General features: G+C 47.8%; 1 protein-coding gene across 1 annotated transcript in view; it reads left to right on the top strand.

Annotated features, from left to right (window-relative positions):
• ADAMTS16 (ADAM metallopeptidase with thrombospondin type 1 motif 16) overlaps positions 1-25806 on the top strand; it is a 162048-nt gene that overhangs the window by 29299 nt on the left and 106943 nt on the right. The window contains exons 4-8 of the mRNA XM_086675632.1: positions 16852-17110; positions 20171-20370; positions 21700-21783; positions 24242-24401; positions 25481-25586. Coding sequence (XP_086531758.1) covers positions 16852-17110; positions 20171-20370; positions 21700-21783; positions 24242-24401; positions 25481-25586 — 809 coding nt within the window. The remainder of the gene's footprint in view (positions 1-16851; positions 17111-20170; positions 20371-21699; positions 21784-24241; positions 24402-25480; positions 25587-25806) is intronic.

Consider the following 25806-nt stretch of genomic DNA (forward strand, 5'->3'; position numbering starts at 1 on the left):
CTGACAGCGCACGTCGGGAGGCACTATACCCGCAGCAGAAACCAGCGGCGAAGAGAAACACCTCGTCGCAGCATCCAGTAGGGCAAAGAGCGGGTGGGGGTCCCGGTGGCAGCTTGCTGGGCTCACGGCAGGATTCACCCCAAGCCGGCAGCCCTGAGGGAAGGGCACCGTGGGGTCGCACCCTGGGAGGAACCGAGTGTGCGCGGAAAAGGCTTGTAGGTCCAGGCGGCAGCACCCTGGGGACCCGTGACCTCAAATGAGAAGCACATGTGGCCACCGCACCCCGTGCCTGTGGATTTCTCGGTCCGGAGGACCCAGGCAGTGGGTGCTCTGCCGTGATTTCCCCCCGCTGCCCTTGACCTTGGTCTTCCTCTCTCAGCAAGCTCAGAGGCTTGCAGGCCACCTCCTCTCTGCTGAGGCTTCCCACGTGCTGCCCCCCATTCCTTAGAAATCTGTCCTGCGGCTTTGACGTCAGTAAAATCTCTCTCCCCCTCCCTCTGTCTTTTTGCCACCTTGAAGTGTATGTACAATCCCTACTGTCGTCCTGGGAGATAGCTGTAGATCATCCACCCTTCGTTTGCAAAGATAGGAACTCGGTTTCAGGACCCACACGTAGTCACCCCCACACTCCGAGGAGAGGCCGACTCAGGACTTGAACCGGATCTTTGGCCTCCACAGCCACCACCAGTCATTGCCTTGTTGCTGCGGGTGCCACCAGGTTGGGGCTCATGTCCATCCCACCACGGAGAGCCATGAGATGGCAGGCAAGTCGCCACACCCCACCCTGTCGCCGCAGCCTTGAAGGGGAGCCAACCCCCGGCCAGGAGAGGGCTGGTGGAGTGGGTGGGGCTGCGGGGAACACCGTGCTCCTGGAACAGGAGCAGAGGCCGGCTCGGCGGCGGGGGTGTCCTGAGCGTCCGGCAAGGGGGCGGGAGCGCAGCCTGGGGGTGATGCTCCCCGGAGCCTGACCGTGGAGAGGACCGATCCTGTCTGCAAGTAAAGGATGTCACCGCAAGGCTGTGAGTAGGTAGGGACCGGCTTCATGCTTCCTGTCACCCCCCACTCCCCAAATAAAAGGTAGAGAAGGAAACCCGGAGGGGAGCAAGAGTGGAACTGGCAGATGGCGAGTGTAGCTCTCAGGTGTGGTGGTGGAGGGGGGTCCGGGGATGGCTCCAGAAGCCTCCAGTGTGCCACCTCTGGAGGGGAATTTGCAGGCAGGTCTGTCCAGTTGGAACAGGTCCTGCCGAGTGGTTGGTATTCCTGTTGCGATCGGCACCAGCAGCAGCAGCAGCCTTAGCTGGTGAATCTGTCACATGTGACTAGTTTGCAAAATCACACACATCAGCGACTGCCCTGTAGGGCCATTGGGCCATTGCAGTGGCTGTGGCTTCTGTGTGGCCCACAGCCTTCCCTCAGGGGACCTCCTTGTCTCATTTCACCAGAAATGCCACCTTCCCAGCGAGGCCGCCCTGACTGCCGTATTTGAAATTGAAACCTCCCTTGTCATGCTCCGCGTGTCCTCCTCATTCTGAGTTTCTTCTTCTTCTTTTCTTTTTTTTTTTTTTAATAGACATTTTTCAGAGCAGGCTTAGGCTCGCAGCAAAATGGATGAGTTTGCATTGACATGCCATTATCACACAAAGTCGATTCCCTTTGGGGTCACTCTTGACGTAGGTTCTGTAGGTGTGACAAGTGTTGGTGACGTGAAATCCACCATTAGACTGTCACCCGGAGTCATTTCACTGCACTAAAAGCCCTGCGCTCTGCCTTTTTATACCTCCCTTCACACTAACCCGTGGCAACCTCTGATCTGTTCTTTTCTTTTCTATTTATCTTATTTATTTATTTTTCTGACCATTCATTGTCACGTTAGCTAACATACAGTGCATCCAGTGTGCTCTTGGCTTCAGGAGTAGATTCCCATGAGTCATTGCTTCCATACAACACCCAGTGCTCATCCCAACAAGCGCCCTCCTCGATGCCCATCCCCCATTTTCCCCTCTCCCCACCCCCATCCACCCTCATTTTGTTCTCTGCATTTAAGAGTCTCCTATGGTTTGCCTCCTTCTCTGTTTGTAACTATTTTTCCCCCTTACTCTCCCCCATGGTTTTCTGTTAACTTTCTCAAATTCCATATATGAGTGAAAACATATGGTATCTGTCTTTCTCTGCCTGACTTATTTCACTCAGCATAATACCCTCCAGTTCCATCCACCTTGTTGCAAATGGCCAGATTTCATTCTTTTTCATCACCAAGTACTATTCTGTTGTATATATAAACCACATCTTCTGTATCCATTCATCAGTTGATGGACATTTGGGCTCTTTCCATAATTTGGCTATTGTTGAAAGTGCTGCTGTAAACATTGGGGTGCATGTGCCCCTAAGAATCAGCACTCCTGTATCCTTGGGATAAATTCCTAGGAGAGCTATTGCGGGGTCGACTGTAGTTTTGCCTTTTCCAGAATGTCATGGAATTGGAATCCTATGGGATGCAGCCTTTTCAGATTGGCCCCTTTCATTTAGCGATATGCTTTTAAGGTCCCTCCATGCTTTTTCATGGCTTGAGAGCTCATTTCTTGTTAGTGCTCACTAGTATTTCATGTCTGGATGGACCCCAGCTTACTTACCCATCCTCCTACTGACGGACATCTTGGCTGCTTATTAATAAAGCCATTATGAATATCTGTGGGCAGGTCTTTCGCGTGAACATAAAGTTTTCAACTCTTTGGGGTAAACACCAGAGAGAATGATTGCAGATCTTATAGCAAGGATGTGTTTGGTTTTGCAAGAAACTGCTACACTGTCTCCCAAAGCGGCCGCCCCATGTCACATTCCCACCAGCGATAAGGAGTGCCTCCACGGATCCACACCCTCATCTGCGCGTGGCGGTGTCAGGGTTCCGGATGGTGGTCGGTCTAACAGGTGTGCCGTCTTATGTCACTGTTGTTTTCCTTTGCAATTTCCCTTATGCCGTACGAAGTGGAGCATCTTTTCATACGCTTGTTTGCCATCTGCATGTTTGATTTAGTGAGGTCTTGGTTAAGGTCTTTGGCTTACTTGTTTAGCGTGTTGCTTGTTTTCTTACAGTTGAGTCCTTTGTCTAATAGGACTTTAGCGTTTATTTTCTCCCAGCCCGTGGCATGCCTTTTTGTTCTCTTTTCTTTTCATGTTTATTTGTTATTGAGAGAGAAAGACAGAGTGTGAACGGGGGAGGGGCAGAGAGAGAGGGAGACACAGAATCCGAAGCAGGCTCCAGGCTCCGAGCTGCCAGCACAGAGCCCGACGCAGGGCTCAAACTCAAACCGCGAGATCATGACTTGAGCCGAGGTCGGACGCTCAACTGACTGAGCCAGGCAGGTCCCCGTGTCTTTTTGTTCTCTTGACAAAGCGGAATTTTTAAATTTTAAAGAGCTCCGCTCATCTATTTCTTCCACGGATCCTGTCTTTGGTGTTGCATCTAAAAAAGTCACTGCATGCCCGGGGCCATCTCGATGTTCCCCTAGGTCATCTTCCAGCAGCTTTACAGTTTTGCATTTTACAAGGTCTTCAATCCATTTTGAGTGAATTTTCGTGAGAGGTTTATAGTCTGTGTCTGGATTCGTTTCTTTGCCTGTGGATGTCCAGTTATCCAATTAGCGTTTGTCGAAAGAACTGTCTTTTCTCCATCGTATTGCCTTTGCTTCTTTGTCAGAGATGAGTTAACCATACTTAGATGGGTCTGTCTCTGGGCTCTCTGTGCTGTTCCATTGATCTGTCCGTCTCTGCTTTCTCCAGTATCGCGCTGTCTCGATTACTGTAGCTTTACAGGAAGTTGTGAAGTTGGGTCAGTGTCAGACTTACGACTTTGTTCTTCTCCCTCAATATTTTCGAGGGTAGCCTGAGTCATTTACCATGCCATAGAAACTTTAGACTCAGTTTGTTGATATTAACAAAACAACATGCGAGAATTCTGATTGGAATTGGGTTGAATCGACAGATCAAGTTGGGAAGAACTGACGCGTTTTCTTTTAACCTCTTACCATTTGTTTTTACGTCTATCGTTATTCTCTTCCCTCACCCCCCGCCACCTCACACTGGAATATAAGTTCCAGGAAGGCAGCCGTATTTGTCTGTTTTGTTCATAGTTGCATCTGGATTTGCCTAGAAGAGCACCTGACTCACAATAGGCAGTTGCCAAATATTCACCGAATTCATCAAATGAGTGAATGAGTAAAGGAACACACTGCAGAGTCCTTGGATGAGAAGGACTGGGAACTTCTTCCACTGTGGAATTGAAGTCATGTCTAAATGTCATACAGCTCTGTAGGAATCTATTCTAATGTGCAACCCATGGTATTTTGGTTACATTAAGTAGAAGCAGTATGTTCCATGCCTTGACTCAATAACTTTGCTTAAACATTTCTTTGTGTCTTGGGAATGTACAGAAACAGGATCTGAGGATTTAAGTTTGAGCTGTTCTTGTTCAAATATTATTGTTGTCAGCCAAAAGTAATCTTACTGAGCAATCAATCTAAGATAATACGCTTTGAACATTTGGGCCAGGCCATTTTTATAAAGATGCTAATGGATGTGAATTGTAAGATTGTTTCTAACTGTATGATATATACGATGGTAGAGAAATGCTGTAGCAACCTCTCATATATCTAGCAAATCAGTCTTAAAAAGTAAGCTCCCAAAGATTTGCTTTTCACCATTTGCCTTAGAGTAGTACTTTCCAGTGAAACTTTATACCATGATAGAAATACCTGTGCTGTCCAGTATGGTAGCCATTAGGCACACGTGGCTACTGAGTCATTGCGACATTAAATTTATAACTACGACTTCACTTTATTTACATTTAAATTGGAATCAGGCTCTGGGCTGATGGCTCAGAGCCTGGAGCCTGCTTCCAATTCTGTGTCTCCCTCTCTCTCTGCCCCTCCCCGTTCATGCTCTGTCTCTGTCTCAAAAATAAATAAACGTTAAAAAAAAGAAAAATTTAAATTTAAATTGGAATAACCACATATGGCTCTTGAGCCATTGGAGAACTGGAATTTTAATTTTACTCTACATTAATTAAAATTTAGGGGCCACCATTGTGGACGGTGCATGTATAGACTTCCCCTCTAACAGAGACGTATACCCTTATAATAGATTGGTCTGAAAGGTCTCGTAAAATTGAACAGCACACACAAAAGCAGTAACAACAAATTCACTAATCTGGGAAGACATGCTACAATAACATTTCATCTCCAAAAGAAGTTTGATCCCCCATTATAAATACGTGCCACAGTCCATTTTATCATCTATATTCCTTACCTTTTGCATCTTCGTTGCATTTTCCTGAGGTGTGCTCATTTGGTTCTAAAAACCAGATCTTCGATTTACTAGACTTCTTTGGTTTGATCGTCACAATGTCGGTCTATTTACTAATTCATATACTCTGAATTTACTTACTTATTTTTAATTAGCCTTTCTGGTTTCCACATGGCCATTAATTGTGTTTTAAAACACTTTTTGAACGAATGCTTGGGTTGCTCAATCTTTATTTAGAAGAAGGAAAGCATTCAGAATGTGGAATTTCTCTAAGTGCCGCATGAGTGCATCTCACTATTTTTTACAGAACCAGGGTTTGGATTCTTTGATAATCTCTGTTGATTTCCAGTTTTCAATTTCATTGATTTCTGCTCTAATTCTTACTATTTATTTTCTTCTTCTTACTTTGGGTTTTATTTGGTTTTATTTTTCTTGTTTCCTAAGGTGAAAATTTAGGTCATTGATTTTAGATCTTTCGTCTTTTCTAATACATGCTTTCAAGACTAGAGATTTCCGTCTCAGCACTGCTTTCCTTGCATCTTATAAATTTGGATACATTGTGTTTTCATTTTAATTTAGTTCAGAAAGTTGTCTTGAATTTCCTCTTTGATCTGTGTGTTATTTACAAGTGTGTTGTTTCATCGTCACATAGTTTGAGATTTTCCACTTATCTTCTTGTTATTGATTTCTATGTTAATTCTCTTGTGGTCTGAGAGTGGACATTTTATGATTTTTAATCTTCTAAATATTTTAAAATATGTGTTATGGCTCAGAATGTGGTCGGTCTTGGCGAGTATTCCATGTGCGCTTGGAAACAGTGTATTTTCTGCTGTTGTTGGATGAAGTCGTCTAAGGAGGTCTTACATCCAGTTGATGGATGGTGTTGCAGAGTTCACTATGTCCTTACTGATTTTCTGCCCGCTGGGTCTCTCCATTTCTGGGAGAGGGTGCTGAAATCTCCAACCATGAGAGTGCATTCATCTGTTTCTCTCTGCAGTTCTATCAGTTTTTGTCCTATGTAGTTTGGTGCTCTGTTATCAGGTGCATACATGTTAAGAATTGTTAGGTCTTCTCAGAGAGCTGACCCCTTTATCATTATGTATGGTCCTATCCCTGATAAATTCACTTTGAAGTCTGTTCTGTCAGAAAGTAACATAGCTATTCCTGCTTCCTTTTGATTACTATTAGCATGGTATATTTTCCCATCTATTTAGTTTTAATCTATATGTGTGTTAGATGTAAAGTGGATTTCTTGTAGACAATGTACAGTTGACTCTTGTGTTTCGATGCATCCTGACAATCTCTGCCTTTTAATTAGTTTGTTTAGAGCATTGACACTCAAAGTGATTACTGATGTAGTTGGATTAATACCTACTCTATTTGTTACAGTTTTCTACTTGTTGCCCTTGTTCTTTGTTCCTATTTTTGTCTTCCACTCTTTTTCTGCCTCTTGTGGTTTTAAATGAGCATGCTATAGGATTCTGTTTTCTATCCTTTTTAGCATCGAACTTGTATTTCTAGGTTTTTTTTTTGCATGTTTTAGTTGTGGTTCTAGAGTTTGTAATATACATTTACAACGAATCCAAGTTCACTCTCAACTACCACCATCACTGGTGTTACTCTCCAGGGGCCATACTACGTACACCCCCCCCCCCCCTGAAGAATAGACCTAATGGTGGTGGTAGAGAGGAAGCCCTGATGTGCTGGTGAGGACATAGATATTGGAGTCATTTAGCCTGGATTTTAATCTTAGCTCGTCCATTTACTAGGTTTACAATGTTGAACAACTTTTTTTTAAATTTTAGTGTCCCTTTCCTTTAAATGGGAATATTAATTCTCATTTTATACATCAGCTACTGGAACAGGAATAATAAATAGAGCAAAACAGGGGCATCTGGATGGTTCAGTCACTTGAGCACCTGACTCTTGATTTTGGCTCAGATCATGATCCCAGGGTCATAGGATTGAGCCCCACGTCAGGCTCCATGCTGAGCATGGATCGTGCTTGGAATTCTCTCTCTGTCCCTCTGCTGCTCCCTCGCCCTTGCACTGTAAATACATACATACATATAGCACATTACTTACCACATAGGTGGAACCCAAGACAAAGTAATTATTATTTCATAGGTGTTTATGTGCATAATAGTATACCTAGTAAATGCTCTGCTAATTAATAAGCCACCTGTGAGCTAATAAAGTATATTGGGTTTTGAAGTGACCCAATACATGCCTCTCTGCTTCCTTACCTCTTCCTGTCACTTTTCCCTTTTCCCTATGTTCTGTATTCCGAATGCGTTGTAAGATACGAACAACAAGAATAACTCAAAAGAATAGACCTATGTATCCTTTTTAAAACCACTGATAACATCAGTTCTGGAGACAGGGGAAGATCTGTGCAGGTGAGTGGTTGTCCTAAAAGTGGACCCCAACTTGGACCCAGGCACTGCGTTGCAAGAGATGCTGGACCCCTGAGAGTCACCCACCAGGGGGGCCACCCACCTGGCAGCTAAGCACATGCTGTGACCAAGACCCACGAGGACAGGAGCTTCCAGGGGTGTTCGGCGTCCTGAGTGGGAGGGCTGTACCGTGCACGCCCGCTTCTGAGCCCAGACTCACAGACAAGTTATTCCCTCCCCGGAGGGGAGCAGGTGAGGGGCAGGATTCTGTGCTCCCGGGTCCCGCCCCACTGAAGAAACCATGACTGGGCGAGAAGCTTTTACCACCAACACTCCTGGTTCAGTCGTCAAGCAGGCGTCTCCTGGGAGAACAAATATCATTTCCATCTGGGCTCTGACCATACGTTATGTCACTACTAAGGTTCTGTTATGTAGCAGGGCAGGAAATATTGGTAACTTAATGTTTGAGTGAGTTAAAATCAGTATAAAAGATGAAAAATATGAGCATTCTTCAGATTTTAAGGACAAGGGCATTCACAGTGTTGACCCCTTAAAGCTTCAGTGAGGAAGTTTCAAAACAAAGACAGCTTCTGATGCTAGTAGTGGACAGGCAACAAGACTCGGGAAGGGCCTTAAATATATTCATTGTCCTTGATCATTTGGAACAGCCAGGATAATCACAGTGCATTCTTAAATCGCCCTCTGCAATCACAGCCCTGCTTCCTCCTGCTGTAAAATTCACCCAAAGCCTGATTGGCTAATGGCACAAGCTTGCGGTGGAGCGTGCCCTTTCCGTGTTGGTGTGTGGGGAGTGTAGATGGTTGGCACATTACCCAAGCTGCACTTGTTCTGCTCTGCTGGTTTTCACACTGCCCCAATTTGTCCGGGTCCCCAAATCCAAAGCGAATTCGACCAAGGATAAATGTGTTTGCATCATGCAAATGGGGGAAGGCATGGAAAAAGTCTCCTGCTTAGAAGACCACCCTTCTGTGCCTAATTCAGTCGTTCTCCAGTCAGCCTCCATCAGTCTCCAACCTTCAGTCCGCTTCCGGTCAACATCCAGTAAGCCTCCACCAGCCTTTCGACTGCCTTCACTTAGCCACCATCAGTCTCGTGTCAACCTTCAGTCAGCATCTGTCAGCCTCCTGTCAACCTCCAGTCAGCCCCCACTCAGCTTCCACTCAGCCTCCACAGCCTCCAGTCATTGTCCAGTCAGTGCCCAGTCCACCCCAGTCAGCCTGCAGCTGACGACTTCCACAGCCTCTCCCTTCTTCCCATGCACTGACAGCGAGTGCTCAGGGGACACGGATGTGATCTGATGGCACTGTGGTAGGAACTGGGGTTTAGGCTCAGGCCTCTTGGTGGATTATGATGACTGAATCACAGCAAAACTGACAAGATGCGGGCATCTAGCTTTAACCTTAGCGAACTGCCAGGGGTCAAAATGTTAGGCTTTTGAAACGACAGGTGAGCAATACGAAGGCCACCAGGGACCAGTTTTACAACCAAGCAAACAGCATGTTGAAGCCTGGACTTACGTGGGTTTAGGATGATGGGTGATTCCTATGACCAGCACGTCAACTCCATTGTCCTTGCAGGCAGGTGGGTTGAGGAGGCCCAGGGCCCGAGCCAGGTGTAGCGGCGATGGGGTAAAAAGAAGCAGATGGAAGATCTCCTGGAGAAAGAGCCTCTTGGTTTGTTTGGCCTTTTAGAAGATTCTGGGAGAATTTTGATTTTCACAGCATCACAAATAATCACGCAGCGAGACTTCCTGTGGGCTTGGGCATATGGCCAGGGGTGGACTGGGTTGGGGCAGGTTCTGCTTAGATCCTGAGGTTCCTAAGGGAATACAAAGCAGAATGCAACTTCTATGAAAGTTCTAGAAAAGTTGCAATTGTCGTGTGTTTCTGAAACATCACCGAGAAGACTAGAATGAGCAGAATATTCCTCGAGCAAATGACGCTTTTGGAAAAAAAAAAAAAAAACAGAGGAGGGTAAAATTAAATCAGTTGGGAAATGAAATGCCTGTTTCTCCTCATGAGCCAAATCACACATCTGCCTGTTGGTTGATAGCGAGCCCTCTTGCAAAGGGTCCTGGGTTCACCTGAGGCAAGTGTGGAACCAGTTCGGTGGGGATCCGTTACGCGGCAGGGGACACAGCCTCAGCGCTCGGACATTTGTACCTCTCTTCCTAATTTCCTTGTGATTTGTTTTTAATTTTTTAAGTTTCTTTATTTTATGTTGAGAGAGACAGAGACGGTGCAGGCAGGGGAGGGGCAGAGAGAGAGGGAGACAGAGAATCCCAAGCAGGCTCCCTGCTGCCAGTCCAGAGCCAGGTGCGGGGCTCGAACTCACGAACCGTGAGATCGTGACCTGAGCTGACACCAAGAGTTGGACGCTTAACCGACTGAGCCACCCGGGTGCCCTTCCGTTTGATTTTTTGATTCATGCAACTTTTCCGGGCAGCTTCTATTTCAAGTTTGATTTTCATCGAACTGAATTATTTACCGAAGTATGTCGACACACAATGTTATGTTAGTGTCAGCTGTACCGCGTAGTGATTTGACCTTACACCATGTTCACAAGTGACACCTGTCACCAGACACCGCTATTACATGACCATTGACCGTGTTCCCTATGCTGTGCCTTCCATCCCTGTGACTTATTCCTTCCATAACTGGAAGCCTCTGCCTCCCTCTCCCCTTCATCCACTCTGCCCATCCCCCAGTCCCTGCCCCTCGGGCAGCCATCCGCATGATGTGTGTATTTCTGGGTCTGTTTCTGCCTTTTCAATTGCTCGTTTTGTTTTTTAGATTCCACGTGAGTGAAGTCATATGGTGTTTGTTTTTCTACGTCTTACTCCTTTCATTCAGCATAATTTACTTCTGAATCCGTCCATGTTGCAAATGGCGAGATTTCATTCTTTTTTATAGCCAAGTAATATTCCATTTTGTGGACAGCTTTTATAACTATGTGCATTGATATACAAGTTTTTTATTCTTATTTAAAGCAAGTATATAGTAATATCACTACAGTTCTGCACTTTAGTTTTCTCACTAAGTAAATTTGGGTATAATTCTCTATCGGTAACTATCTAGTTCTTTCAAATGTTGACATTGTTCTCCAATACATACACGCTCATTTATATAACCTGTCATCGAGGGGCATTTCAAGTATCTCTCATTTCGGGGGCTGTCGTATTTATTTTTACTATGATCTACATCCTTTTACGCATCTTGCGATACGTGTGTTAGAATTTTCATAGGTAGCTGCAGATTTATTAGGTTGAAAGTACATGCATGTACATTTTTGAGACAATGTCAATTCTTTCCAAAAGTACTTTACCAATTTACTAATCTTCCTCACATCTTGACTATGACAGGGTATACGCTGACTTTCCACCTGCAGGTAGGACAGATAAGAAAGTGCACCTCGTTGTGATTTTCGTCTTCTTGCTAAAATTGGAAGGAAGTAGGATCAAACCCCTTTTTTTTTTAATAACTCTCTCCCTACCTGTGAATCTCCTTTTCTTCTTTTTTGTCTTATTTTGTTTCTTTTCCATTCCTTTTTTTAAGTTGTATTACTTCTTCATTGTTGGTGTTTATGGATTGTTTTTAAGGATCATAGTTTTTGTCATAGGCATTCAAGAATTCCCACTGAGTGGGGCGCCTGGGTGGCTCAGCTGGTTGAGCGTCCGGCTCTTGATTTCGGCTCAGGTCATGATCTCACGGTCTTGGAATCGGGCCCACGTCAGGCTCCCTGCTGAGCGTGGGGCCTGTTTGGGATCCTCTCTCTCTCTCTCTCTCTCTCTCTCTCTCTCTCTTTCTTTCTCTTTCTCTTTCTCTCTCCCTCTGCCCCTCTCCCCTGCTCGCATGCGCTCTCTCTCAAAATAAATGGAGAAACATAAAAAAAAAATTTCTGATAACTTGTCATTCGACTTGATGGTATTTTTCACCACACCCAAACATTGAATTTACCCAAATTTATCGATCCATTTCTCTGCGGCTTCCTGATTTTGTTTCCCAGTTACAAGTGTCTATACCAGAATTACAAATATATATATTTTATTTCATCTTTTTTACTTTTTATCATTCTTTGCTGCACCTGACCTGTATTTTGGTGAATAAGGGAGAAAGAAGAAATCTAGATTTATTTTTTCCAAAGAGCTGACCAGTTTTCTCAAGATTGTTTATTGAATGATTCCCTTTCTTCCTACTCTCTGAAAAACTTCCTCTAATGTCAGCTATGTTTTCATGTAATTATGGATGCGTATTCTGTTTAATTTATTTGTCTGCAGAGATCCAACAAGTTTCAGTTGTGGATACAACGGACTCACACAGGGGCGCCCGGGTGGCTCAGTCGGTTAAGCATCTGACTTCGGCTCAGGTCAGGATCTCCCGGTCCGTGAGTTCGAGCCCGGCGTCGGGCTCTGTGCTGACAGCCTGGAGCCTGCTCCGGATTCTGTCTCTTGTCGCTCTCTGCCCCTCCTCCACTTGCACTCTGTCTCTCTCTATCAAAAACAAATTATTAAAAAAGTTAAAAAAGCGACCCTCACACCATATCTGACTTTGGAACTTCAGCGTTTCCTTCACAGACAGTGCTGAGTGAGAAACAGCATTTTCTGAGTACCAACAGAGCACATGCTCTTTCTGTTTGTGCAAGTGCAGTGTGAGTGTTAGATGAACTTCCCAGCATAAAAGGATTTACGGAGCTGGCCAGGAGAGAGACGGGCCCCGGGAGAGCTCCTTGGCACAGCATGGAGCCCACTGGCCTCTTTCTGAAAGCTTGGTTCATAATCCACCCAGCTGACGTCCCGGTGGTTACTCTGGGCAGGTGTACCATAGACATCTGATGAGTTTCCAAATGAATATCCTTGGGTCAATAAAGAACAGCTTTCGCAAGAAAACATTCATCTTCCATGGCTTATCTAACCTCTTTGGTAAGCTTGCAAACTAATGCTGAAGCAAGACAAAGGGATTGGTTTTTCTGTGCGTTTCAGCGTCTGTGGATTATCAGGGACATCAAAACATCGGCCTTATCAGCCCTCATATTCTCTGTATTTAACGAAACTGGGGCTGACTACTTTGCTAATGAAAGTTAAGAAGACCCTCCGGCTGCAGGAGGTCACCGCTGCCCAAGGATCTGGTGCTCTCAGCCTCGGGCACCCAAGCAGCGTCTTGAACTGGGCGAGCAGGGGGAGCAGGAGTGGTTTTTGAGCCCGAACAGCTGTCAGAGAACACAGGGTTTAGATGCGGAAGCCAGAAGAATAAAAAGCAAGACAGCAGGCCAGAGCACAGATGTGTTTGGGGCCATGGTGGAGTTGGGGTGCAGGGGCATTTGGGTATCGGGGGGGGGTGTCTCATGCTGTACGGTGAAAATCCCCCCAGAGAACCCCCTGAGTCATCAGAAAAGAATTAGCATCAGAGGTGTAGCGTATTTTACATTCTTTGCTTCATTAACTCAGCACATCTTTTTTTTGCATCTTTTCTGTGCGTCATGTGTTTAAAAGAGATTAATTGGTGAGCTACGAAGTCCTGGCAGGCAGCTAGCCCGATCCCCACTTCCTAGACGACAATGCAGCACAGAGAGGCTGAGTAAACCATCGGAAGTCACACAGGTCGCATTATTGCCATGGATGGTGAATGCCAGGGTGTGGCACTCAGCTGGGGCTCCAGGGACACCTACTGCGCATTCTCCAGGAGCTGATGGTCTCTGAGGGGTGATTAGAAAGACAAGGAGGAGTTCACATATCAGAGAAGGTTTCTTTAAGATGAAAACTGCATTCTTTTTTTTTTTTTTTTTTTAAGTTTAATACATGAACTGGTTACCTTCTAAAGTGTGGAAGAACCGTTGGGTCGTGTTGAGCACATGCCGATTCCTCCTGCTGGTCAGGGTTTAATTTAAATGCAAACGCGATGTAAGCCCGCAGGCCTTGGCTGTTCTGCAGTTCCACATTTGTCTATTCCTTGATAGAACTGTGAACTTCAGCAGGTGGAGGTCTAGAGGACACACAGATTCCCAGGTCATTCCCAGAGAGCCCTGCGGGAGAGCTGCCTCCCCCTTGTGATGCAGGACAAAAATTCCAGGCATTTTACCTTTCCACTGCCAGGTGGTACCTGGACCCGGGGGTCTACCCCCTACGGTGCTGATGGCTTCCTTGATAATTCACCCAGTGTACCCTCTCCCCCACCAGCAGGGACTCTAGGGCCAGCGCTTAATCTCTGAATGTCCAATCAGCTGGTCTCCCCTTTCGTTTTTCTCTCCCACCCCCAACCCTACTGTTCCCTAGAGTCCCGTCTGTCCCTTTACCCAAGATCTAAGAAGTGCTCCTGCCCCCCACCCCCGCCTGTCATCCCACAGTCTGCAGACTTCCAGGCTCACACAGCAACCCCCCTAAAGGAGATTCAGCCTCGGGCTCCTAAATCAGAGGCACACTGAGAACAGGGACGCATGCATCAACCTCTTTGAGTACCTAATCAGCGTCCAGCTCGGTGTAGGAAATTATCAAAGTGACTTTGGGAAAAATCAGCCCGATTGTAAGGCTGGTGGTTTAGCATCAGAGAGTTCTAAGTGACAGTTGGACAGTTCTGCAGAGACAATTCATCGTCTTCTCAAATCAGGGCGAAATTGAATAACATTTATAAGGGGTGCAAAAAATTGTCTCTAACCCCATAATTCAGCAGTGCCACTGACATTACTTATGTAAGAAAACACACGGATTCTAAAAACTTGAGTGGTGCAGAAAGGTACGAAGATGCAAGCAGGGTCCCTCCTGCAGTCTTCTCCCCAAAGACAGCCGCCCACGGCCACCCGCGATGGCTCTCACTTCTTCCAGGGAGGTTCTCTACGTGCAGACCATGCTTTTTAAAATGGACATGCTTGGGATCGCAGCATCTATTATACACTGTATAAATTTAACCCTTTTTGGAAACCCTCGAAGTATAAACCGTCGAAGCGCAGGTTCTGAACTGACTGATTTTGCTCAAATCCCAACTCTATTTCCTAGCCGGGTTGCCTTGGAAACAGAAGTGAACCACTGTAGTTCTCTGTCCTCACCCTTGAGAAGAGAGTAATACGATACCCCTAAAACAGAATTGCAGTCAGTGATGTAAATAAGGCATCATAAGGGCGCCTGAGTGGCTCAGTCCTTTAAGTGTTCGACTCTTGATTTCGGCTCAGGTCATGATCTCACGGTTCATGGGATCGAGCCCCACATTGGGCTCTGTGCTGATAGCGTGGAGCCTGCTTCGGATTCTCTCCCTCCTTCTCCCTCTGTCCCTCCCCGGCTTTTGTGCACTCACTCTCTCTCTCTCAAAATAAATAAGTAAACTTAAAAAAATTTCAATAAGGTATTATACAGAAGATGTTATCCACGGTCTCAGGAACTTGAGAAAAAAATGTTTAATTACGTATAATAATTATGATTATCATCAGCACATAATTATCTGATCTTTTTTTAATCTTCTGTTCTCTTCAAATATACAAATATACTTTAAAACCATTACCCTGAGGGGCGCCTAGGTGGTTTGGTCGGTTAAGCGTCCGACTTCGGCTCAGGTCATGATCTGACGGGTCCGTGAGTTCGAGCCCCACGTCGGGCTCTGTGCTGACAGCTCAGAGCCTGGAGCCTGTTTCCGATTCTGTGTCTCCCTCTCTTTCTGCTCCTCCCCTGTTCATGCTCTGTCTCCCTCTGTCTCAAAAATAATAAATGTTAAAAAAATTTAAAAAAAATTTAAAAAAATTAAAAAAATTAAAAAAAAATAAAAGATAAAAACATTACCCTGAATTAATTGGTAAGCTTTTAAATGATTTATTTTTATTATTTTCTGTTTTGTGCTCTTACACACAATGCTGCACTTACACAATCATATATATTGGTCCGTGTTGGGGCGGTGCCTATACGAAGCATTGGGAAGAATTCCAAAAGGCTAACTCCTTAGACCTGATGGCACATTTTAAGTGCTGGTGGACGTGGCAGGAAACCATGGCAGCCGCCTCCCGGCTCTGCCCCAGTGACCACTTTTCCAGAACTACACTTTCCCATGGATTCTCCAGCACTTGTTACTATCAGGTTTTAAAAATATCTGTCACTCTAGGGGCACCTGGGTGGCTCAGTCGGTTAAGCGTCCGACTTCGGCTCAGGTCTGATCTCACTGTTTGTGATTTCAAGCCCCGCATCGGGCTCTGTGCTGACAGCTCGGACCCTGGAGCTTGCTTCAGATTCTGTGCTTCCCTCTCTCTCTCTCTGCCCCTCCCCTGCTTATGTTCTGTCTCTCTCCCTCCTTCAAAAATAAATAAAAACATTAAAAATTTTTTTAAAAATATTTGTCACTCTAAAAGGTAAAAAGCAGTCCCTCAATTTTGCCTCCTTTAGAATACTTTTAGTGTTTTTGAACACTACTTTTGCTCTACAGATGTCTCTTAGTGTTTTTTGAGTTAGATTTTTCCTATTTCCATAATACCTTGCTTAGAAAGGCCTTCCTGCTACCCTAAGTAAATTGTTTTGTGCTTTCCTCTGGATTAATTAAAAAAAAAATTCTTTATGTTTATTTGAGAGACAGAAAGAAGGCATGAGTGGGGGAGGGGGAGAGAGAGAGGGAGACCCAGAATCCGAAGCAGGATCCAGGCTCCGAGCCGTCAGCACAGAGCCCGATGCGGGGTTCGAACCCATGAACTGTGAGATCATGACCTGAGCTGATGTCCGATGCTTAACCGGCTGAGCCTCCCAGGTGCCCCTCTTCTGGATTAATTTTAAGTTGCACGCTTCCACACCCAGTGTTACACCACGGTCAAGTTTGAAAGGAGTTCTGCAAATGACTGTTAGGCTTGCAATTTGATCTTCTTGTGTGGGACCCTCCCCCTCCAGCACCCACACTCACATCTGAGTCTGTGTTGTGCACGTGAGCTCTCTCCTCCGTGATCTGGGTTAAAGGAACCCCCGTTCGTGCGCTGGGAGCCCCCTGTGTTCCTGGAGTCACGTCGTGGAGCTTGTAGAGGATGCAGATGGGAAGAGTTCAGGGTCTTTCCCGTCCTCGTCCTCAGCCACGGGGGAGGAACAGGTGCTTGGGAAGGAATGAGACAGAAGTGATGCTGGCATCCTGGACGTTGTCTGGTCAGGAGGTGTAACCGCCCTTTCTTTCTTCCTCTCTGTTTCCAGTCGGGCATGATAAGAACACAAGAAGCCGATTACTTCCTGAAGCCGCTTCCTTCCCAGCTGGCGGGGACACCCGGGGACGCCGCCGGGGCTGGGCCCCCCTCCCACATACTGTACAAGAGATCCGCAGACGAGCGGGCTCCGGGGGCTCCCCAGGCGGTCGTGACCCAGAGGGATCGGGAGCTGGGGACCCCGCACCTTCACGGCGGCTCGACCCTCCAGCACCCGCAAAAGCGGCATTTCTGTGGCAGACGCAAGAAATGTATGTAAGGGCGATTCTTTGTGTGCGTTTAACCTTTCGGGCATTTACGTGCGCCCACGAAATGTTCAAATGTTCTTGCAAGTCATCCGGCCGCGAGGTGGAATCAGTGGGCGGTCCTCGCCGGACTTACCTGTTGGTTCCATCGTCTGTGTGTTCCGTTTGCAAACGCCCCTTGTGGGGGACGGACAGATAGCGGTGGGTGTTTTTGTTCCCCAGACCTGTTCCCTGGGCAGGTGAGATGACGTACCGCCCAGAAATGCAGAATCCACTGGAAGTCTTCAAAGGGACCCCGGCATGTCTGCTCAGTAATTCTGTGGTTTGGAGGTCTAGATTTATGAGAGCCCACATAGTTTTCTGCGAGGTAATTTATCTCCGTACATGTTTATATATTTTACGCCACCGCATCAAAGGGACAGGCTCAACGTGCCGTAATTTAGCTGTCGTTTATCACCAGTGCTTTGTGGAATCCTTTGTTGTGTGGTGAACGCCTCAGAGGTGATGTGACATTTGCACTTCACGTGGGAGCCTCTCGCAATTCAGTGTTCTCTGGAATTGTCCTGGCTTCCCTCACCTTCCCCTCCAGCACCACTTTGTTAAACCTGCCCCCAGTGGGGCTCTGCGAAGCCCGCCTTCCCCTGCCGGTTTCTTTGGCTGCTGTGCCCGGCACCCTAAAACAGAGAAGGTCGCGCTGCAGGTGGAATAGAGTAGATGGCCCCAAATCACTTGGTTCTTACAGCGGCACAGAAAGTACCATTAAACTGTCAGCACCTGTGTATCATCTGGACCCCTATTATCCCGTGAAGAAAAGCCTGATGCTATGTTCAAGTGAGAAACTCAAGTCCAAATCGCCTAAGTCGGTGGGCTCGGTCCGCAGGAAGAGTGGGTCTGGGGACGGCGAGAGGTGAACAGAGTCTGAGGAAGTCGGGGAGACTGAGGTTGAGTGGTGTCAGAACAGGACGCACTTGTCAGCATCAGCTGCTCTGGCTGCGTAGACAGGGAGAAGCAGGGGGGGAAGGTGGCAGGGGATGGGACCGGGCAGGGTCGGGACCAAGAGGCGGGCCTCAGGCACGGACAAGGTCAGAGCCAGAATTCGTGCCGGCAGGGCTCGGTCCGGGACGGATCCCGTGTCAGGGACAAAAAGCCAAGCGCCTGGATCCTGGCAGGGCTGTCCTTTCCTCTTCGACGGGCCACACTAGGGTTCAGAACCGATGTTGTAGTGGGCCCTGAGAAAATCCAGCGGTGTGGACCCTGCTGAAATGAACGGGGGTCATCAGAGCCGTGCAGGCCAGTGATGCCTAGGGCACAGCTCGGCACACAGTGAAGTCATCCTGTTTGCCGTGGCTGTGCCTGTGTGCGTGTGTGTGTATGCGTGTGCACCTGTGTGCTGCCTGGACGGGCTCTTCAGAATCTCGGGGGCGGGGGGTGATTGGGACAGGGCAGTCAGTCGTTTGGAAACACTGCACAAGAAGTTTTTTATCTGAAAAATGGGAGGGGAAAGTGGCTCTTGGTTTTCGTAACAGAACTAGAGACGCAGAGTGCCACAAAATGCCTCTTAGAAGACACTAGTGACCCTTGTGGTGCAGTTCGGTTTGCCAGATATTTCCATCCCTTCCCTGCTGGGCGCATGGCAGTTCGGTGAGCGCTTGGTGGCCGAGTGGCGGGCGGGCACAGGTGACACGCACGGCTTCCGGGCTGAAGCATTTAATTCTCGGGACCTCCGCTGTCTGCGCCTGGATCTTTCCGTGTTGCTCGTGGGGCTCTGGATGTGCTTGGAGGAGTCCCAGCCTTCTGGCTCAGTGGGGTTCACGTTTAATGAAGATTTTTCCCATTAGAGTCTCCGGCTCAGAAAATGGGAATTTTTTTTGGTGCGCGTTTAGGCACCTGTGGGAAATGGCAGTCACAGGCAGGTTGATTTGCTTAAAATCAATGGTGAGGATTAACCTTGTGCTCTGGGACCATGCTGCCAGACGGGACACCCCGTTTCTGACACTTCGTAGGGAGGGGCTGCGAGCAGGTTGCTCCGTGCCTCCCCTGTGCCTCGGTGGCCCATCCCTACCCGGAGCCTATCTCTACGCCAGTAGAGAGAGCTCTGAGGGTGGAGTCAGGCCTCTCTAATTGCATCAGTGTCGGTGGCATGCGATTGGTGCTTTAAGAACTTTGCCAGAATCATTATTAGCTTCCACAGGGTTGATTTAGGTTTGAAAGTATCTTAGCACAGAGAAAATATGCGCCAGATGTGGGTACCAGCCAAAAAAAAATGGCGTCTTCTGGCGGTGCGGTCCATGAACAGAGTTGGCATGGCTTTGAATTAGTGCCACCCATACATGTGGGTGTTTTGAAGTCCACTTTCACATGAAACGACTCTAACCACATTTTCTGGGGCGTCCACAAAGCTGACTCATTTTTAACATAGTGTTAGCTCCCTGATTGTAAATGCCCAGACGATTTTTAAACGGTGCCAAAGGGACAGAGTGTATTTTGTCTTGTAATTAAGCGAGGTAAATATTTATAGTGCTTTCTAGGAAATTCGGCTCTGCAGTGGAGTAGATCTGTGTCACCAAGTTCGTAAACCCATTTGAAACACGACAGATAGACCAGTGACGCGTCCAGACTTGGGAATGTCCTTTAAAAAGAGGCCATTAACATTTTTCAAATATGACAACGATGCAAGGCACCGCGTGGTAGCCATCGTTCCGCTTTGTGGTCCGTAAGTCTCGTGCGGAGCCCGTCTGACACATCTTTACGCGAATGGTCTTTGAACATTGTGCTTCTAGAGATGAGCACGTGAAAGCCAAGGTGCCCTCTCTTTTTCTTTTAAGTTGGGGCAAAATTATAGAGAGGTAGACCTAGCAATGGTTTCGATCACACCTAGGTTGTATGAACTTCACTTTCATGCAAGTTTCGCGTTAATGCCGGTTTTGTGTCACAAAGTCGTAAGGGTGACGTGGCTCACGTCGTGAACTTTCGTTGTGAAAACCCAGGGTGGGCATACCCAGTTCCACCGCTGGTTTGGGGTGACGATTTTTGCTTTCGTTTCTTCCCGGAACATTCCCTCCGTAGACATGCCCCAGCCTCCCGAGGGAGACCTTTTCGTCTTGCCCGACGAGTATGCGTCTTGCTCCAGGCACAAGCGCTCTCTTCTCAAGTCCCATAGGAACGAGGAGCTGAATGTGGAGACGCTGGTGGTGGTCGACAGGAAGATGATGCAGACGCACGGCCACGAGAACATCACCACCTACGTGCTGACGATACTCAACATGGTAGGAAGCGCCTTCTTGTCGAAGTCGTGTGTGATCCCACCTAATGGGCGTGGGTCTGTGTCTCAGGCATAAGAGATGGGTTTTATCTGTGATGACCCCTTCACTCTTCACATGCTCCCGTCAAAGAGCCGTGTTCAGAACTCCAGAGAACAGACTGGCCCTCTCTGCGAGCGGGCAGCACGGTTTGAGGGGACCAAGGTCTTCATTTACCAGAAATCTGTACGAGGACCCCGAGACAGTTCAGCGCAGTAAACCTGCCTGTCAGCATTGCGTGTGATTTTAGATGCCGGTATAGAAATGCCCATCTCCTTAGGAGCATTAGTGTTTAAGTATTGAATATGCATTATGTCATCTAGAGGCAGAAAAGCATCCAACCCTGTAGACTGCCATCCCGGGTAAACAGTCCCGTGTCCCAGATCGGCAGCTTGTTGTAACGAGGAGCAGCGATGAGAGGCATAGGCATCTAAGCCCCACTTGGGTGGCGTAGACTCAGTGACACCTGGTTCACGGAAGACAAGATCTTGGGTCGCCTGAGTGTGTTTTGAAAATTAGTGGGGATGACAGTGTTTTGAAAACACGCCTTCTGTTCCAGCTCAGCACGTGGGTATTCCTGCTAGCATCCCTTCCGGCCACCCGCCCCACATGGTTTCTCATCCCCCAGGGGACGGAGGGGGCAGTGGCATCGAGACACCTGCCACTGTGTGTCCAGGGGCTGAGGACGTCAGGGCTCTGGTTTGTGCCAACGTTGCTTCTGTTCTGTTGAGCCGTTCCAGTATTCTGCACGTCGGTGCCGAGCCAGCTCGAGGGGCCCTCGCGCGTCACCCTGAACAGCCACCAACGTCTGCTGTTGTCATACCCCTTGTGGGCACCTTTCCTCGGCCATCTTCTTTCCATGCTTAGGCCTTCTCTTTCTTGGATCTTCTGGGTCTCTTCCCAATCATTTCTCTTGGGAGCTCCTCCGGAGGCCCTCCCTGGGAAAGCAAGGGGAACGCATGCCCCAGCCGTCATCGCTAGAACGCTCTGTTGTGTCCACCTGAGAGCTTTTATCACCTCGGAGGCTTGTAATACCCTCAGTGGTGTTCCATAAGAGGCAGAACCTGCCTCCCCAAACTTCAGCCCTTACTACCAGGCACTAATGATAAAGATTTAACGATTGGTCTGCCTGGCCATGAGAGATTTCTATACCTGTCTAGCAGTATAAGAAAGTCAGCTTTGACTTCGACTGTGACTGTGTCACAAGACCACAGGGACCGGCCTTCACCAGCAGGACTCTGGGGGCTGGGGGAACGTCACATGTGGGGACTGACGGGGAATGCCTGTCTTTTTCAGGTGTCTGCTTTGTTCAAAGATGGAACGATAGGAGGAAACATCAACATCGCAGTTGTAGGTCTGATTCTTCTAGAGGAAGACCAGGTATTCTGTCTTTGAAACCAGCTTCTTTTCTCCCAGAAAAATGAATGTAAAGCGATGCCCCGTTTTCCTTAATGGGATCATTCTGTGGATTCCTGACTTTCCTTTCCCTCGGGAACAAAAAGCGTTTAATGTTTTGTGTCTCACGCAGGGAGTTTCTTATCAGTTCCCTTCATGATGATTTGAATTTTGTGTGCGTGCGCACGTGTGTGTCTGTGCACGTGGGTGTGTGTGTGAGTGCAGAGGTGGTAAGGACTATTTTTAGGAGTCTTATTAGAAAAGTAGAACAGGAGAACTGCCTTAAATATATGGGTGGGAAACACTGGGGAGACAGTGGAAAGTGCGTCTTCAGCCACGTCCCCACCGTGAGCTTTTAGGGTCCCAGGTGGGACTGAGCCCTTTCTGCGTGTTGCTAGAACACCAAAACCGCCCTCCCACCTGGCAGTGAGATAGTACTGTCAGCATTGTTGTTTTACTCTGTCCCCTCCCAACTCCTGAGACTGACCGCGCTCACCCCCACTGCCTTGGGCCACAGGGTTGTATTTTCGTAGAGTCTGGATGTCAAGTGCATTTCTCTCATTGCATACAAACACCAAATTATGCCGGACCTTGGTCACAGTGGGTAAAAGCTTCTCCTTTGCCTGAGTTCCAGAGTCCCTGTGTAAATGCACGGGTGGGCCCTTCAGTTCTCAGGGACGTTGCATATGAACGTTTTGTGGCACAGCTAATGGGGGTGTCTCAGCCTTCCAAGGCTCTCCCTTCTCCTTTGCTTCATGCTGATGACGGACTCCGCCTAGGAGGAGAGAGCCCTGCACCTTGCTGCTATCTTAGCAGGGTCTCCTGGTAGCCCCAGTTTTCTTATTTATAAAACAAAGAATTTTTTTTAGATGAAACCTAAGACCATTCGTAAGACCTGAGATGCCTCCAGACTGTAAGCTTCTGGGGCATTTCTCCTGTTCTGGGCAGAGTGGGGGGCCTGCGTGGGCAAACCTGTTTCTAGCCGGAATGGTCAGAAAGATACAACTGCATTGTCTTTGTGTGAGTGAGCATCTGGGGAGGGGGTGCAGAACTGGCGGGGCTTCTCAGGTGACAGGTTAATTATTCCTTGTATTAAATCGTTTTCACCTTGGACTTCATCCAAGCTGCAAAGAATAAGCGAGGTTATCTTTTGATCGTACACCTGTGTTAACTTTGATGCATGCAGTGTTCCTGGAAATCAGCGGCTGAAGAATGTGAGGCATGTCCCAGTGCTGGGACACACACAGCATTTAGCTTAGCTGGTTTTGACTCTCCGGAAAGACAAAATAAGCAAGGAAGGAGAAAACCTATTCAGTGACTGAGAGACACAGAATTTAACCCAATATCTAGTCATGAATGCTTCTCCCGAGTTGTCCTGGAACCGAGCTGTTTAACCTGGCTTTCTGTGACCGAGCCACAGGAAAAAAAACAGCGTCACAGTAAATAGTTCAAATAACTCCATGCAGCCTTCTCTGGTGGTTCCTGCTCCACCCCTGCCCCCAACCCTGATTTCTGAATTTCCCAAGCGTTCGGGTGGCCTTCACTCTAATATTGCACTGTCGCTCTGTGAGAACGTGGTGTATATGCATAAGGTGGGATGTATCCTGCCCAGTTTCTTTCTAGTTCCAGTCTGTCTTCTAGAAATAGCGCTTTACCGATTGACCGGACCCTCCTCATAAGCATGTTGCTTTGGTAGGGAAGTGACTTGATTTAACGCTGTAATAATAAATGGCTAAGAGTGAGTTATCAGTTGGAAATCCCACTCGCCCAACTTGGTTGTGAAATCAGCTGTCTGGGTGTGTTTCCGTGCATGTTCAGAGTCGCAGAGAAATGATTCTCTTGCCTGAGATAATTTTACAAGGTGTTTTACAAAGACTTTGATGCAGACGTTCATGCACAAAAGTAGTCTTTCTTGGGGCATTGAAAATGCATTCAGGGTCAGCTCAGGTGCATCCCGGCCGGGTCTGTGCAGAACTACAGAAGGGAACGGAAGCGTCTGTCCAGAATCCGTGCAGGTTTTTTTTTTAATTTTTTTTTTTAACATTTATTTATTTTTGAGACAGAGAGAGAGACAGGGCACGAGCAGGGGAGGGTCAGAGAGAGAGGGAGACACAGAATCCGAAACAGGCTCCAGGCTCTGAGCCGTCAGCCCAGAGCCCGACGCGGGGCTCGAACTCACAGACCGCGAGATCATGACCTGAGCCGAGGTCGGATGCCCAACCGACGGAGCCCCCCAGGCGCCCCTCCGTGCAGGTTTTATACAAGCCACCGACCTTTGCATGTTAATCCATGAAACAGATGGATTAGCTTGGAGACCATCCCGATCCCTCTGTGTCTTTGAAATCTGAGTTAATGGTAGGCCGCTGTGATGGCGGAGGGGTAACAGGTGCATTGTAAGGCGTTTTCTCTCTCTCCTCATGGGGTCTTGGTCTGTCTCCCGCAGCCGGGGCTTGTGATAAGCCACCACGCGGACCACACCTTAAGCAGCTTCTGCCAGTGGCAGTCTGGCTTGATGGGCAAAGACGGGACGCGCCATGACCACGCCATCTTGCTGACCGGTCTGGACATATGTTCCTGGAAGAATGAGCCCTGCGACACCCTGGGTAAGACCCTCCTGTGGAGTCTGGAGGAACGCGCAGGTGCCATACTGAGCACGAGTGAAGAGAATAGATGTGCTGCCCTCTAGGCACTCTGGCCACACATCAAAGTGTACGTTTATTCGCCAAGTGATTACTTCCCAAGGAAAAGTCCCTTACAGATTCAAGAACTCCTGTCTTCTCTTTCTAATTCTTCATTTCTTCCCGGGATCTTATTGAGATAGAACTCAGCAGAAAGAGGTTCATCGTGACTTCTCGTTCCTGAAAAGGCCTGCTTACAAGGCTGGCCTCTGAGAACCAGGGTTCCCATCACCGTGCTTGATGAGCTGGCCTGCTGTGTCTACACTGCTTGTCCAGATAACGGGGCTTACACGGCATGTCTGCCTTCCTTCTGGGAGTCCGGAGTTTGGGTCCATGTGCCAGGCTGGGGTGCTATGTGATCAGCCCCGGATAAAACCCCTGGGCCCTGGTCTCTGATGAGACAGCCACAGGTTGCTGGGGGGAATTAGGTGTGTCCTCTGTGGATCCACCGGGAGAGGGCTCTGGCAGCTCGTGCCTGGTTTCTGCCACACCTCTCCCCATCCACCTGTTCTCTTGGATGATTTTGTTCTCATCCTTTGCTATCCGTATGAAACTATACCTGTGAGTTTGACAAAGCCTGAGTCCTGTGAATCCCCCTGGCGAGTCCTTGAACCTGGGCTGGTCTTGGGGACCTCCCGATGCACCTACACCATATGGCACTTTTTTATTTGGGCTTTCTAGAACACAGATGTTTATAGACAAATGTAGAAATTCTCCTTCACCTGCAGTGAATCCCCCTTTCTCCTTGGCCCCCATTATCATAACCTGTGATGTGAACACCACTTAGAGCCATGAATTGTTTTCCATGCCGAGAGAAGATCCCTCCCGCTCGCGTTGCAAAGAACCCTTAATGCACTTGTCCAGGAGTGTCCCAGATTTCACCACACGCAGGTGCAAACCACACTTCTGGAAAGGACAGAGGACTCATACACCTATACAATACACCCTCTTTATTTTACTGCAACAGTGCTGCTGTATATTCCTTTGATGTCTGTGTCCCGCAGGATTTGCGCCCATCAGTGGAATGTGCAGTAAATACCGCAGCTGTACTATTAATGAAGACACAGGGCTTGGACTGGCCTTCACCATTGCCCATGAGTCTGGACACAAGTAAGTGCACCCGTGTGGGAGACTGAAACCCAGGCTGTTTTCCCTAGTGGACAATTGCCACAGAAACACTGATCGTTGGGTCAGGTCTGTAGGGGCCTCACATATATCCGGTGAGAATGTCACCGACAGGTGAGACGTGCTGTCCCTTAGGTACTTGTTATGTTTCTGTTTTGGTGCCTGGCTGTGCACAGTCAAAAGCCGTGGAAATTCCCGCGTTCCG

The sequence above is a fragment of the Puma concolor genome, chromosome A1, assembly GCF_028749965.1.
Source record: "Puma concolor isolate L17-30 chromosome A1, mPumCon1.1.hap2, whole genome shotgun sequence".
NCBI classification, from domain to species: domain Eukaryota; kingdom Metazoa; phylum Chordata; class Mammalia; order Carnivora; family Felidae; genus Puma; species Puma concolor.